A 17,307-nucleotide genomic window follows, 5' to 3' on the forward strand; every position below is an offset into this window, starting at 1 on the left:
AATGCCTTTAACTTTCTATTTTATTACAGCATTTGTCGAGTCATGTACTTTTAAACTTTTGCCATACTGAACTACTTTCGCATTCACATTTATTGCCATAATATCTATAATAAAGCGAAAGATATTTTGCACTGCAATCTATTTATATAGAATGTGTGGCTGTGTAAGTATAAACAGTTTTGGCTTTTCTCCTCTTTTTTTTTTTTTTTTTTAAAAGCATTTTACAGTGAAAAAATTTTACTTCAAAATATTCGTTAACTGGCAACCTTTTCAAATACGTGCTCAGCTCGGTTTTATTATAAAAAATGAAAACTATGTCCAAACTTATGTATCGTATGGTGATTGCCTTCGAATTGCGATTTTTCGTGATTACATTTGGCATTTTCTATATAGCACGAAATCGTGTGTGATTTTATTTGAAATCACGGAAAGTTTACGAAATCATTGAAATCAATCCCCGTGTGGACGCCGTATTAAGAACCTTTGCAATTTAACTAAAATTAACCAAAATTTCTCAGCTGCGAACAAAGCAGATTTTCGATCGTTATAGTCGGGTAAATTGCAAAAATCTTATGCGAGTTTTCAATGAAAAAAATAAGTAAAGTAAACGAGTTCGTAAATCAGATAACGAAGATAATTCTTTTCAAGCTTGAAAATTTGCTCTGATTTATTATACCCTACACCACCCGTGGTGTAAGTGTATATAAAGTTTGTAGGGAACTGTAGAAAAACATAAAAAAATTTCGGCACAAATTCTACAAATATGGGGAAAGCAACCACGTCCACCTAATATTGTGCAGTGTGGAATTTTAGTTGTTCTTGTTTTTCAGTCTTTGCTAAGACAACGGATTCGATTACAGTCAAATATAAGATTTATACATGGTTTACTATGATGGCAGCAAAGTTAGTGGTGTTTCTGTCGCCCTGCATACAAAATTTAGAGTACAAGCTTAACTTTGTTAAAAAACCAAATAATTGTATATAGAATCGCTCCAGTTTTTTGCTTTGTGGATAATTAAAAACAGTTATGCTAATAGGAAAACAGGCAACATATGTTATTATAAAGGAAAGAGTGAAGAAGCAGCCTATCCCTAGTCGTAGGTCGTGGTTGTAGGCTAGAACACCTGCTCGTAGCTAAGGTATACAGTTACTTAAACTTAGTAAGACCGCTGTAAATTTCTCAAAAACTCATCTTCAAGACAATTGTAGGCGGGGTAATATTTTACATGATTAGAAAAATTAATTTTTAAGCGCGTTCTCTCTACACACCATTGTTGAAAATGACACGCAGCATAACTCGAAAAATTTTCATTATTTTCTGTCCAACTGTCTGTAGTATCAGACAGTTATTACAATAGCAGTCTATGGTGAAACATGTGTGATATTTTTGGTAAGTTAATCTAATCGTCTTTTATTAATAAAAAGAGTAGGGCGTATAGATTAAAAGATTTCTTGCCTAACTCAAGCTTTGGCAAGTTGCGCTGCTTGTGGCAGATCCCCTTACATACGGATTGGCTCCGAAGATGCGCGATGTTGCCATTTTTTAATATCTAAAATATGTGCTTACTAAACTCGACGAATAAATTTCCGGGAGCACATAAGATAGTGCAGTTACGAAAGGGCGACATATATCTTCTAACTGGCCTCTACATGGACTTCCTCAACTTCCACCTCCTCAGATACCACCTGAAATATGTGGGCATCTTGCAAATTCTGTGCGAATGCGCCGTCATATGCAAAATCACATACCAGTTGCTTGTCGAAAGTTTCGTAATGCCGAACACTGCGTGGCGTTCCGAACCTAAGAAGGTGAAGGGATTCATTAGAATGCCAAAGCTGAAGGGTTAGAGGTATGGTCGACTATAATAGATCATTCTAGGTCACACGAATACCAATTGCTAATTATATTACAACATAATTCAACCTTGATAAATAATATCGTACAACTTTTTCTTCTATCCCAAAACAATTGTCGAAATATCCTTTTTTTCTATGGTTTTAGTCGATAATATTTCTCCTCGATTTTCACACCAAACGTTTTTCTTTCAAGTTAGACGCGTTCCTTAGAAATCCCTCTAAAAATGTCGTGTGAAAAATATGCGCAACTTATTATAAATTTGTGGATATGTTCCGCAATTTTAAGAAAGAGCGACATATTTTCTTAGAAAAGCGTGCAAAAAAAGTAAAAATGTTATCTATATTTAAAAAAAATCATTTTTATTACAAAAATGAATTAAAATTAGTGTACTGTGAAAACTTTCGCCATAAAAAATTTGAAATTAAAATTAGAAATAAAAATCAATTTCTCAACTCTAACTAACCGATGTCACTAACGGGCTTACATCGACAGATTTCTGATCCCAGTATGCCCTCCATTGTTATTTCGTGCTGTACCTTTAAGTTTCTGCAAGACGCTGAAGAAATTAGTATTAAAAGACCAATTTTTTTTTTTTCGATTCCGGCCGTAACAAAAAATTCATGTAAGAAGAGCGTGTAAAAAAGACCGTATAAAAAGAGCTGAGCGTAATTTGGCCTTAATAATGTTGCTTAGTTCAGCTGAATGCATGTTGTTGTTATTGCATTTGTTTTTATATTCGTTCCAAAAAAACCATTCTTTTTATCGCGATTCAGAAGAATTTTTGTACGAATTAATAACAATTGTTTATCGCTCTCCAGAGGCGAAAGGAAAAGTTGCTCTAATGTCATAGCATTTTTTGCAGTGTACTAAAAACGCTTTATATTCCATAGAGACAGACTTCGTTCAATGACTTTTGTAATGGTTTTTATTGTGATGCATTTGCACTTTACAATATGTTTGTTTGATGTTAATTTTTATTCCTTCGAATATTATAAAAATGTTTGATATTGTGATCTACAGTTCAAAAAATCTCGACAATGATTAATGATTTGCAAAACTTATTGTGGCATAACGTGTTCAAATATATTCACATTTCATATTCTTTATGCATTCAAAGATGCGATATATGCTCGTATGGTTTTTATAAAGAGTAGCATATGATAAAAACAGATAACATTTACTACATGATTTGTTGAGATATTTGGTTTTTTGCTTTTTTGTTTTTTTTTGTTTTTTGTGATAAATGCGTTTTAACTCGTTATGAATTATGTTCTTATCTACATACATATATGTAGAACAAGAATTTTTTTTTAGAATTTTTTCAGATATGAATAAAACATAAAAATTTCATTTTTTCTTTTTATTCTTCACATTTAATATGCAATAAAAAAAATTTTTTTTGATGACTTTGTACGAATAATTCATTTGAATATTTATTTATTTATTTTTTGCCCTCCTGTGTTAAGAGTTTTTAAAGGGCTGGTAATAATATTGTTAGCATTGCTATTATTTACTCTGTAAATTGATTAAAAAAAAAAAAAAAAGTTTCCCATCATACAATTAATTAGTTTATTTTGTCGATACAAAATGATGGTCAAGCGAAGTTATTTATTAATCAATTTTTTAATATTTTATATAATTTTAAAAAACCATTAAAACCATAAAAATGTGCATTTCCATGCGCATAAGGAGTCATATCGCCTTCACCGCGAACTCTCTGATAACTAATTTGCCCTTTCTCTCTCTGTGTGTGTGGTTTTATCTTCGCTAGCAAAGCAGCAAGCAAAAGTCAATGATGACCAGCTCCTGAGGCAGGAAAAAATTGTATAAAGAAATATTTTTGTAAAAAATTATAAACTTGGTTTAGATATTCAATCTTATCTTTGCATAAATAAACTGAAATGTTCGTAAGGGAAAGAACATTAAATTCATTTAAACCTCAGCGTCGGTACGCATCATTTGAAGAGAATTAGAGATTGTGCCACTTCAAGGTCCGAGATGAAATCAAACAAAAGTTTATTTAAAAACTATAATAACACCATCTTATCAGTTAATAAAGCCATAGCCAGTTTGGGCCGCCATTGCTACAGAGTATTGCTATTGAGCCGATTCTTTTCATTTTACTAGAGAAATTTGTATTGAGCTTCGCTCGAAAATAAGTTATGAACTAAAGGTTTCGACTGATAATGGCAGGTCGTGCGGATTACCGGAATTCTTCATTCATCAAATTTGCATTTATATACATTAATTTTTTGGTGTTAATTAACGCTGTTTCTCTTATTAGGTTTAGTATTTTTCATTGTATAACAGGCATGGGTTACCGCCGGCCGAATATCGCCGAGTCCGGCCCGTCACGTTTAAACTCCGTCTCGAATACTCCAATATGCTTGCAAATAGGTTGTACCTGTCTTCCCATTCGACTACGCAGATGTCAAATATATAATAAATGGTTTTTTCTTATTCATTAGACGATAAAATAGGCGACTTAATGGCCAGGAAAATAGATTTTTCTTAGTTGTAGATGGACTTTGAAATTTTCATTTGTTAATATACACACAAATAAACAAATGAAAATTTAAAAATAGTTCTTCGAATAGGTACTAGCGAATTAAATTCAAATTCCTATGTAATAAAAAATCAGAAACATTCCCAAATTCAACCAACACCTTAAAGTTTATAATAAAAATATTCAATACAAATTTTAATTTTTAATTTTTTGTTGATCCATTTAATATGCTTTGGCTCCCGCGATGATGTAAAATTTAAAATTGGCCCGTCGATACAAAAAGGTTGCCCACCCCTGTTCTACATTATATATGGGATTTTTATGATTATTGCAGTTTCAGTTGTTCGGTATTGCGGACGAGTTTGCCATTACAAGGTAATTAAAAATAGTTAAAAAGCCAAACGATTTCCTTACGTCCCAGAGTGAAAAGTAGTGAGGTACCTGAAAAATCATTGCAAAAAGGGGTTTAATTTTTTAAAGGAACTTATAGCTTTAAAGGGAAGTAAGCACTTTCGAAAAATAAAGTAACATGTTAACTTCGCTTTTGTGAAGATGAAAGTCACTAGATCGTTTTGGTTCCGCACTTAATTATTAGAGCTTATGTGAATATTTACGCATGGTAAGGCTACCTGAAAGAACTGGGAATAAAAGGGCGGTAAAACTTGAAGTGTGATTATAGTCGACTGACAATTCCGCCATCACAAGCCGATCAAAAGCACAGAACTATCGCTTCCGTTTTTCCTCCTTCTCTGATAGAGTTTAATATCGTTCGGCGTCGTTCGTATAATGTTGAAATTGCCGAACACGGTTTCATTACAACGCGGTATGAAAATGGCGGATATTACAACACGGTTTCAAAAAACCGAATATATAAAGGGCCGGATTTGTTTTGCTTACCTATTCACTTTTATTTTGTCGCCAATAAGAGGAGCTTCAACGGACTTTGAGAAATGGTATAGCCGGGCGACTCTGAGCTATAAATATCGTTCACCACTTCGCCTAATATGGTCATTCACTCATTTTTTTAGTAAGATAACAATAATTATACGTTCTTTTTATCCACGCGCATATATTGCGTGGTCCAAATTCAGCAAAGTTAATTTACTTGTGAAAGATGTCATTACTTTCTAGTTGTTCCCGTCACAGCAAATCACAAATTAGACTTTGTCGTCATAGAAAGGCTTGCTTTCATGAGCGTGTGATCTAAATATAGAGTGTGATCTAAAAGGTGGATCTATGCAATCCAATTTACTAAGGACGAAGTATCCTCACCAAGTATGAAAAGTTAGGCCTATATGGCATGTAAAGGCTTATCTTTCTTTGAAATAATTATATCGGTTGGGATCCAAAAAAGAGACCTACGTGGTATAAGTTCGATAAGGTGAACTTTTATGTCAAATTGTTAGTGGGAACGAATTTTCATCAAGACGTGTTGCCGATTAGGACTCTTTACCATATAACGATGCAGTTCCCGTAGGAATGGCTATATGGCAAGGATTTCAAAAAATTACCTTGTCTGATCCAAAGTTTTTACATCAATCTATTAAGCGACTTTCATTGCGAAATTCTGAAAATCACACTACATTTTGATGAAAATGTGTTTTGATCTAACGATGAATGCTATAGCAAATTTTTTTGAATAGGTGCACTTTTTTGACCACTTCCCACCTGATGCGTTATTTTAGAAAGTAGTTATATGAATAACTTTAAGGCAAAGTAGGGTATTTAAATGTAGACCGTTACGCACTGTAGTGTTTTCTTAATGTTTTTTGTTTAAATTTCTGTTTTTCCAGGAATTATGTAAAGTTTCTTAAGTAAGTGCACACAATTCGCATCAATTTGAACTAAACTACATTTGAGAAATCGACAGATTTTGCTATGATGAACTAATATTCCATCAAAATTTAACTAAGCTTCTAAACAACTTGTTTTCGTCATACATTTTTTCATTGTCAACAAGAAAATTTCCGTTTTGTGGAAAACAGAAAACATGTAATTAATAGCAAACATTGGACATGAGCTCGATCCACCGTAAATGGAAAAACCAGAAAATGTAAACGACAACAAAAAAAACCTTAACTCTTGGAAAACAAATGATTATTTGTTATATTCGAGAAGAATTTGTTAGAAACTCCTGGCTCTTATCCATCTGACATCATTATATTTGCTTAGGCATTCTCTAAACTCTTTTATCTGGCATCGGCATGAAAGTTCATGTAAATCATTTTCTTACTTATTTTAAATTTTAGCAAGAGTTTCATTCCATTGTGTTTATTGTAGTTTTCATTTGACCATTAAGCTAAGCATTTGTATGCTCCAAAAACTAATCATAGGTTTTGGACTGCAGCCAACTAAAGAAAGAAAATGCGTACGAGTCACTTAGACATTCGTTAGCAACGGATGCATTAGTGAGGTGACTGAAATCATTTAAATACTAAAGTTTACCGTAAATATTTGAGTTAAATTTTTTGAATTATATTTACGGTATAATGAATCATAAGTGATTGGGGAAAATGTTTTGAAATCGTGCCCATAGTTACAAGAACATCACTGAATTAATTGATTTCTAGAGACAATGTAAATGGCTATGTTTGTGTATTGTATCGATTTATTATTGATTTCATCAAACGTCATCAGTCGATTTCGTACGTCTTCTTTTGCAATCCGTTTCATATAAATGTTCATTTTTTTATATTCTATAATGAAAATCGGTTCATAATAGCAATTTGAGATAAAAACTAACCATAGAAAATTTGAATTGGAAATGCCTACCTTTTAGATTGCAGGGCTTCTTACGGAGAGCAAATTCTCCCATTTTTGACAAAACCAGATGAAAAACAAATAAAATTATACGGCATAGTTGGGCACTATCTAGCATTGAACAACGCAGGTTACTCTACAGCTACTCATCTCAAGACTTTTCAAAATGAAGTATTATATGGGAAGTAGTCGAAAAAATCGGCCGATTCGAACCATTTGCAAAAGCGTTCGCCCTCGTCAATGAACACAAGAAAGCAAAGCGAACAGACGACCGGACGGACGGACGGACGGACGGACGGACACACTTAAATCAAATCAAAAAGTGATTCTGAATCCTTTTGCATAAAGAAATAAGAATATAAGTTTAGACCACGTCACAGTCCAGTATCAAGTACGTCCCTATCTGGAAGTAACGATACAATTTTTCACGTACTATCGCAAAAATTACATGCAACATTTTATTAGGCAAAGTGGTGCAGGGCGTTGAATTGCCCGGCCCTTGAAGTCGGCCCAACTGCCCTCTTTACAGTTCTTTATTTCTAGTTAATTCTTATTCATAGGTGCCAGTAATCAACTTATGAAGCTATCGTGTTATGCTAACAAGTGTTTCACTTAAATGCATGTAAAAGACTTAAGTGATGATGTAATTTCACAAGAAAATTTCTTGTTTATTGTCGTCTGTTGCCGAAAATGTTCTTTTTAATCCCAATTTAGGTCACTAAGATGACAATCAGAACGAGTTCAACGCTGTTATATATTTCTATGAATTTGTTTTTTATTTTCTTCATTTAATTATTTAGAATACAATGTTAAATTATTGCAAAAAAAAAAACATTTAAACATTTGTGAAATTATTTGACAAAAGTTTCGCAAGATTTAAGCGGCCTAAATACATTGATGGGAATATGAACGTACCTTAAACGTGGCAGCTCACAGTATACCCAGTCAGTGACTTCTTCTAATTTGACCTCCTGATGTGTTTTTGCTAAATCCGATTTATTTCCAGCTATTACTATGGGTATATCCTGCAACGAAAGGCGACAGCGACAATAGCAATAAAAACAACAACAGCAGTGACAATGATACATGAAATGTGTTTTATCGGAAAAGCATGCACGTACGTAGACGCATTAGAAACTAAACAATTGTGAATGCATTTTGAAAGCAGCCGCAGCAAATAATGGAAATTTATGCAAATCTCTGATAAGTTTTGTAGCATTTTATGCTGTACGCAAAAATTAAAATGCAGCAAATTCGAAAAATTGTAAATCAAATAAGAAAAATATGAATAATTCATAAAAATGCAAAAAAAAAAAAATTATTTATTTTTGTAACTTTTTTTTTTTTTTTGAAAAAACTAAAAACAAAAAATCCTCTGAATAAAGGCAAAGATTCGTAAAAATCTTTGAAACAAATGAAAAAATTTGGTTAATTACCTGAAAGTCCGCCCGTTGTTCGCGTATCTCTTCGAAGCATTGTTTAACGCATTGAAAACTTTGGCCGGATGTTATAGCGTAGACCAGCATGAAGGCATGTGCTGTAGCAATCGATAAGCGTCGCATAGCAGGAAATTGCATATCACCAGATGTATCCAAAATGTCCACCTGCATGAGTGGAAAAATGCAACCAAAAAGAAAGAAAGAAAGAGAGAGAGAGAGAGAGAGAGAGAGAGAGAGAGGAAGAAAATAAAGTGAAACGTGCACAATTAATGATTTAATTGAATTTATATTCGATTTAATTTATTATCGCTACAGAATTGGCCGAAGATTGTCAATAATGAACACAAATCAATAGTAAATGAGAGAGGGAGAGAAGAAGGCAAAAAAATTATATCGAGATCAGATTTTTTAAAAATGTTGTTAAATAATAATTCAACACACGAGAGTGCATTTAAATTAAATGAAATGGAAAATTTTAAAGGGCCAAAGAATATATACATATATGTATATATGCGACATTTCCATAGCGAATTTGTACCTTACGCCACTTGTTTTATTGAATATATTAAGTTTATCCGCACATATGTAATACCCAAGAGGACTTGAGGTAGACCGAACCTTCATTATGCCGACTCAGAATCCTTCTCTGACTTGATTATAAGCTGGTCCGTCCGTTCTTGTATACCAACGTTAATTTTAGCGATATTTTGATGTGGTCTAGTACACTGATATATTTTGGACCAATGACGAACTCTATTAAAAATGGTGCAGATCGGATCACTTCTTCGACCACTCTCAACATAACGCTCTTCTTTGAAAAGCTGTCATATGAAAATCACTAAGTAAGAATGTTTTGGTATTCTAAATTTGTGTGAAAAATTTAAAGCGGATAGGGAACCGCTGCTATGTTATGCTTTCTATAAAACTTGAGCCTTCATATGGTCAAAAGGTCTCACTTTCAATGTTGTCCGACTAAAGTTTGTTCATAATAATAACTTGACAAGTCGATCAACCTTCTCGAATTTGGACCATATAGGTCTAGGAGAATTCTAATAAAAAATAACTTTAGCAAAAATATTCACTTTTTGCTGTTTGACTTAATTGTGCCATATTTAGGTCAACTAGGTCCATTTTGGGTATCATCGCATACGAGGTTTTTTTTTGATATATATTAACTCATATTGAAAATGGTTTCGTAGTGACAACCTAGCAAAAAATTTAACTGAAACGAATTAGGTTTCTTTTTTAGGTCACATCTCCGTAGAGGGAGAGCAAGCCCTTCTATCGCGACACAGTCTAATTTATAGTTTTTTATGACGGAAGCAATTGAAAAATAATAAGATCTTTGAAAAATAAATTAAGCAGTCAATGTATTGACCACTTCTCAATATGAAAGATATGCCTCTACATAAAAATAAAGCGTAATTTTTGTTGTCTTGTCATTAAGTTATACTTTCTGTATAGATATATACACATATAATACTTTGTATCATATATAGACGATCAACTGGTCGACCTTGCCCGACTATAATGCTCTTACATGTTTCAGATGTAATTTACGTTAAAGTTTACGTAAAGAGTTGTCTACACTAAACACTGTCCCTGAGGGACGGACAACGTTGATCCTTTAAAGATATGATGAAAACATGTTGTGCAACACATTTTGATTTGATTGGGCAATAAAAGAGACTTGAGCTAAAGTAAAATATTCATATCGGTAATTATGCTGAACAACTGTCCGTTTCTCATTCGCATTCTTTTTGCTTTTTATTGATATCTTTACGCACTAAAATATGCTGCATTGCTAATTATCCAATGATTTTTCTTGTTCTCTGTTAGCTTACGTTGTGCATAATAAGTGCTTTCGTTTTAATAAAATAAGCGAACGTTATTATAACATCTGTAAATCGGACACTTGATGTTTTGCTTCCAATTATTCGGTTTGTTAGATCACATGCGATTTATTTTGCTGTTTTTCACTCCTGTCTGCTAAACGAATTTCAATTGCAATCATCCATCCATTCTGATGACTTCACTACAGCTAAAATGCGCGCAATTGATTTCGCTGTTCCTAAGTCCTGCCTTTGATTAGGTACTTTGTTTTTTATTTGCTGATGACTTCCCTACCAGACGAACCATTAACATCGGATATACAATTAAATATCGCCGGCATTTCTGTTTAGAGCAACGACTGAGTACAATGCGTTATGCGCTGCTCGTTATTTATCTGTCAGTTATATATTTAGTTGAAACACGGACGCAATGTAATGAAAAGTCGACACGAAAATCAAGAATCAGTTATCGTAATTTTCGAGCACAATGCAATGCAATCGAATCCATACGACGGATCTCACCTAGAATCCATTGGCAAGACTGAGCTGGAATTGCATACATTTGCGCTGTATGCATAATCGCCAAAAAATTATTCTTCTAATTACTGTTTCAGTCCATTGATCCCTATCCCTACCCTGCCCTAAGCGAGGCTTTCTTTCTTAAGAGACGTCCAAAACAAAATTGATGCTTTTTTGGACAAACTGACCAAGAAGACCTGTTGTTTTTTCGTCGATGGTTCGCTGCCAAGTCAATCTCTTTCTGCCAACGCGGCTTCGTCACGTTGCCAGAAAAATGCGAAGAAGAAGTCAAGAAAGAGAAAGAGAAGGTAAGTGGTGGCCGCATCCTGATGAGTGCAGACTCAATCCGTAAGTTTTCTGCCTTTACCGACTGAGCACTCACTACACGATTAAAGTAAACTCTACCGCACATAGAATTTGAACACGCGAACAGTGACTGAGTAGTCGCGATACTTACATACCCAGCTACCCTTACGGAAGATAACACTTTTAAAGGGATATACCGCAGTCATATTCTATATTCACTCGTTCTAGGTTCGCTCTCTCTTGGAAAAAACTTTAAATTTATTTAACATGCCAATGTTTAAAAAAAGAAGAAGAAAAGGAAAAAAATTGATGCAGGTGTTCATTCATCAAATATTCATACGGAATATTTCCATCCACTAACAAAATTGTCTAAAAAGAAACGTAACGCGTAAACATTGGAAATCAGGTCATTTACTTTTTGTGATGGCCATGTGGGGTTTCATTATTTTACCCACAGACATTCTGCTATTGCAAGAAATTTATATACAATTTGCGTTGATAACGGTATGCTATCGTACCGCATACGATTCAAATATAATTTTTTGCTTAGTGCTTAGTGCTTAGTGCTTAGTGTTGGCAATCATAGCTTTATGCGCTATGAAACTATTATAGAAGCCTTTATAGTGTGTTGTGTGGATTGGCAAAAACAATCAACTAACCAATCTTTGATTGAAAAGGATAAAGACTTCTTTTTTTTTGCTTTCATTATAATACGGCTAAAAAGCAAATTCCAGAGGTACAACAACGCTGGCAAAGTAGTAAACTACAACGAGAATTAAATATACGGATGATTTATATCAATGATAGCTAACCGTTCAACTAGAAAATGTTAAATAAGGCGAAAACTTCTTAGCCTAACACACTATTGAGGGATGACTTAATGAATCAAAATATGTTTATCTTTTTTATTGTCTTCTTTTGGAACACAATACATTTTTCATGTGTTGCTGCCGTTTATTTGAAAGTAATTTTAAGCAAGAGCTTCATATTTCTCTCTGACTTATTTATCTGATGAAAATAGTAAAGACTTGAGATATGAAAGCTGATCAAAGAAACTATTGCGTGCATTGAACGCTTTCATAGTTCTTACTGTAAGATCCTTTATAAGAATCATTTCCTGAATCGATTTAAACTTGTCTGTCCTTCTGTTCGTTTGAGATTCGTTTGGGCTATTTACAGGATCGAAACACATTTTCAATCCCTTCTCATATAATGCCATATTTTAAAATATGGTTATAGCAATAATTGTATTAAGTGAAGCGGGTAGGGTATTTCATGATTCATCATAACACATTCACTTGTTCTTAATTACAAAAATGTATTTAATCCTTTTCAGATATCAGTCTTCCAGGAATACTAAGAGGTTTTCGCTTTATTTGTTTTACATACATTATAATAATGAACATTTATTCATTTGTTCTTACTCATACATATGTCAATATGATTAAATCAATTATTCACACATTTTTTCCACTCTGTCCATTTATTTTATATCTCTCTTATCTGTATATCATCGAACACATATTACATTGTTTTTCTTAAATATTAATGAAATATAATACGAGGAAAACATATGTTTGCAGTGTTATGTGCTTATTGTGAAAATGAATGCATTGTTTTTTTTTTTTTTTTTTTTGCTTTTATCTAATTTTCAGTCATTTTGATAACCCTAAGTAAGAAATTAATAATATAGTGAAAAGTATGTGTGTATATATACGGTAACAGTAGTTTTTTCAATGGACTCTTTATTGTGTTTTATCTGGTTACTATACTCATAGACCACACTTGGCAAATAATTTAATTGTATAACAAGTGGGAGAGCTTTGCACTACTCATGACTAACCTTTGATTTCTGCTCTGTAGCACACTTTGATGGGTCGGTAGAGTCGCCTAATGGGAAATCTACGATTCCATCAATGATCAACTATTTAATGTAGAGAAGATCAATCGCACAACGAACATGTAGATTGGCAAGCAAGTAGAAAAGAGAAAAGCATTAATCAATACACCAGATTTATGGGACCGTGTCAATTGGACGGGTAAATTTTGTGAATCGTACCGGCCGTAAAAATGGGGATAGGAAATTTAAACTTGTCTTAAGCGTTACTTCATCGAGTTTGGAAAGGGAGCGTCGTCCTTTTTCCTATTTTCCTATTATTTATAAGCCTGTGACGCTGGTATCCACCAGGATCACTTTCACATTCAGAAGTGGGTCTAACCACTTTACTAACACATCCACAATCTGCGATAAAATCCCATCTAATGTGCCTTAGAATGAATGGGAAAAAATGAGAAATAAATTGAAAATAGATTGAAGGTAAAATTTTGTCGTTGATTGTGCAATTATTAGTAAGCCGATCGGAGCAATTTTGCACTGAAGTCTCTCAGAAATATAATCGCGGAATCAAAGGTTATAAACGAATATTTCAACAAATTGTGTTTACCTTCCGAGGTGGTTTTAGTTTCTCCTGCATTCTGAGCGTTTACATGAGCAGATCGCGCCCACTTTTCAACCTCGTATTCTTAATCGATCAAGGAATATGTGCGCAAAATTTCCCCATCCTACCTTCATTTTTGCGACTAGCATGATTATCGTATCTTTTTTGCATAATGTCATTAGAAACTAATATATGGCAGCTAAAGACATGGACTTTCTTCTGATGCATTTTTAAAATCGTAAAACTGTCACACTCTCAGCATTTATCTATATTTTACTAGATGTTACAAAGGGTATGTCAAAGTTAATATACACCTAACGGTTGGGGGTGGTAAGTGTAAAAACACACAACAGCTAATTAATTTAAATCTTGTTGCAAAAGGAAAATAAATTGAAGTTTCATTCATTGTCAGAGTAACGTTTCATGTATATATAAGCATATGTACGCACACATCCATGAACAATTGAATGCACGCATATGTGGTATCAAATTGTTTGAGGTATCTTTAAATTAAAATTAATTTTTAATTAGAATTTTTAAAGCACACAAGTTTCCATACGCTAGTAAGGTGAGGTGACGTAGAAACCGCTCTGTAGAAACTGCTCTGCTCTTGTTGTTGTCATAAATAACGAACATGAGGGGGGTTTACCCCAGCAATTATTAAGATTCTCTATACTTGTTGTTTTTTGTTAATAAAAATAAATTGGTTCTAAAGTAGTGATGTTATAAAAAATAACAAAAGAAAAGAAAAATAATTTTTTTTTCATGAAAAACATAAAATTAAAATTTTGAACTAAAGTTCATTCAAAAGCGGATATTTTCATAAATTTCGATGATTGTATCGTATATGCTCGTCGTTGAGTAGATGGTACCCGTAGTGTACAGTAGACACTCTTTACTACGATAGGCTCTTCCGGTGTTATATAACCCCGTCTTGTACCAATCGCTTAGGTCATGTAAATACGTGAACTATTCACATATTACTCGAAGGCATTATCTTAGTTCTTATATTTGAAAAAACTATTAAAGAAAATCGGAGGTAGGTCTACGGTTCTTGTGATCGAGCAAACCCGAAATCGAGTTTGTATTTTGGATGGATGGCACTCTATACCGTACAAGTGTTTGCTCGATATCGACTGTAAAATATTATATTTTAGAACGAAAGCAAACCAACTATCGAGGTTCAGAATGAATATAATTTGACTAAATTAGCGAATATAGGAAGATTACATAGTCTCACTACACCAGTATCTCTACTTTGGTGTCATTAAATTTGAAAAGGTATGAATGTACAATGAACGAATGACAAAGTTTGTGTGAACGACAAAAAGTAGAAATATGTGATTACTAGAAAGTAAGTAAATGCTTTGAAAATCTGATCTTTGATCCGTATGTACGGAGAGGCAGAGGAAAGGAATCAAAAGTCAGTTCAAAAAAAAAAAACGACGAGTTCTACAAATCTGCGGTGAGAACACTCAAGCAAAGTACCAGCAGAGAGCGACGCTCGTTAAAAATATCAGAAGAAAACAAGTAAGAATCTTATAGTCACTTAATAAACACCCTACACTAATTCGCCTAATACACCTACTCGCCTGTTTCAGCAATAATACATCAAAAATTACATATTATTTTCATGCCAAAGCGTTCGTGTTCATGAAAACTCGCACATTGGAAAATGGCCAAAATCTAATGTGATGTGATCGAAATTTAGCCAACTTGGCAAAAATTCTATTATTTTCTAGTTTCCGTCATAGAAAACTAGAAATTATACCTTCTCTCCATATCAGGACTTTTCATGATAACTCTTATAGATATGTTATGATCTAAAAAATATACCTATGCGATCCAAGTGGTGTACTGTTAGTTTGTGTGGTTAATTCGCTACTGCGGATCAAGTTTTATCGTCAAATATTAAAAATGGTATCTTCTTCTGAAAGGCTTACCCTTCAAGGGCTTACCACTTATATGGATTGGGGTCTTAGAACTGCAACCATATTGTTCATATTTGGTCCATTTAATTTTTATGTGTAATTACTATCATGAACACATTTTGACATTAAACTATGAACAATTAGGCCTTTCTGGCATTTTGTTTTTGTCATAAGAGAGTGAATAGCGATGGAGAGAGATGTGTAAATGTCTTTCAATACATAATTTCTGGCTCTTTCTTTTTATGCATTATACGAGCTTCTGTAGCGTGTTATGCGAAAATGACATGTACGCATATATATATATATATATTAAAATTTATGTACATATTTATATGTATAGTTATTTTCATTTTCATTCGTTGATTGAGAGAAATCCAACCGCAAAATATTATCACCTGTGTTGAAATATCTATATGCGAAAATAACAAATTTCGGCTTAAAATGTAAAATGTATAAAATTAAATTAAAATTGGGATTAAAATATGAAAAAAAAAATGATAAACTAGAATAGGCAGCATCTACACGCACCGATGTGATGCACTGCTACAGCCAAATGTAACCAAAGCTATCTGCATATAAGCTGAAAAAATAACCCACATGGACACAAACATTTGCCAAAATATGGCAACCGTTTGTTTAAGAATATTAAAGATTATAGCGTAGGAGCCTTTTAATTTTATATGTGGGTGGAGATAACAAACTGACAGACATTGCCTATATCATGAAAATTACAACAAAGAATCTGAAAGAGATTACGACGTTCGCTATTGTAATCGGACTGAGTATATTTCGTCTACAGAAAATGTCATTACTTTCAGTTTGCGAAAACGCGCGTTTTAATATATTAAACGTAAAGGTCACGCGTAAAAAGAGTCCACGTTTTTTCGGGGAAATTGCTTTAAGAACTTTAAGCCTATCATCGAAAGTAGACAAGGAAAACATTGGATCTATACAAAAGTGCAAATAATAAAAACCTTCCTGAGCCAAGTCAATTGAGTCAAGTTCATAATGTTAGCAAGTTCACTAAAATGGCAACGTTTTTAAAAAATTAAAAAAATAGAATGATCAAGTCCGTAAATATGTAAACTATGCGAGTAAGAGTCATTACGTTTCATCTATCTTACGCGTTACACGGTAGATAAATTTCTCTTACAGTCGTGTTCAAAAGCAGTTCTTTTAGTCGTTTATGGAGTTTAAAGCAAGAAAAACATATAAAATAAAAAAATGGCTCCCCATGTCACTCATGATAATTGTAATTATAAAGATGCAAATAATTTGTAAGATCTAAAATAAAACATAAAAAATTAATGCCAATAAAGTGGGACATCGCCCACCATTAAATCTTTCAGACGTTATTAGGGAAAGGATCGAAAGATTTGTCAGATTCAAGCCATTTTCATTAGCGTTCGTCACTCAGATAAGACAAATATCGCGGCGTGCATGTTGAGCACAAGAAAACAAGACGGGCAGACAGACAGAGGGACAGACAATCTCTGTCCGATTCAGAAAGTGACGCTGAATCAATCCGTACAATAAAATGTGGGTCGATCTCACGTCTCTCTGGGTGTTATACACATCCGTACAAGCTCACTGCCCTCTCATGCCACAATTGGCGTAAAGAGGATATTGAAAAGAAAACCCAAAAACTAAGTATGCAAATTACATTTAACTGCGCCCGAATCTTCTATGCCCATCTAATCTATCTAAAAAAAAAAAAA

The 17,307-nt window shown here is 33.4% G+C and overlaps 1 protein-coding gene across 1 annotated transcript in view; it reads right to left on the reverse strand.

Annotated features, from left to right (window-relative positions):
- LOC119635629 (GTP-binding protein Di-Ras2) overlaps positions 1-11,917 on the reverse strand; it is a 45,667-nt gene extending 33,750 nt beyond the window's left edge. The window contains exons 1-3 of the mRNA XM_038030517.1: positions 11,880-11,917; positions 8,561-8,728; positions 8,040-8,149 (exon numbers count right to left, since the gene is read on the reverse strand). Of these exons, the coding sequence (XP_037886445.1) occupies positions 8,040-8,149; positions 8,561-8,701 (251 nt within the window). The 5' untranslated portion in view covers positions 8,702-8,728; positions 11,880-11,917. The remainder of the gene's footprint in view (positions 1-8,039; positions 8,150-8,560; positions 8,729-11,879) is intronic.
- Between the last annotated feature and the right edge of the window lie 5,390 nt (positions 11,918-17,307).

This window comes from Glossina fuscipes, unplaced genomic scaffold (assembly GCF_014805625.2).
Source record: "Glossina fuscipes isolate IAEA_lab_2018 unplaced genomic scaffold, Yale_Gfus_2 27, whole genome shotgun sequence".
Taxonomy (NCBI): Eukaryota; Metazoa; Arthropoda; class Insecta; order Diptera; family Glossinidae; genus Glossina; species Glossina fuscipes.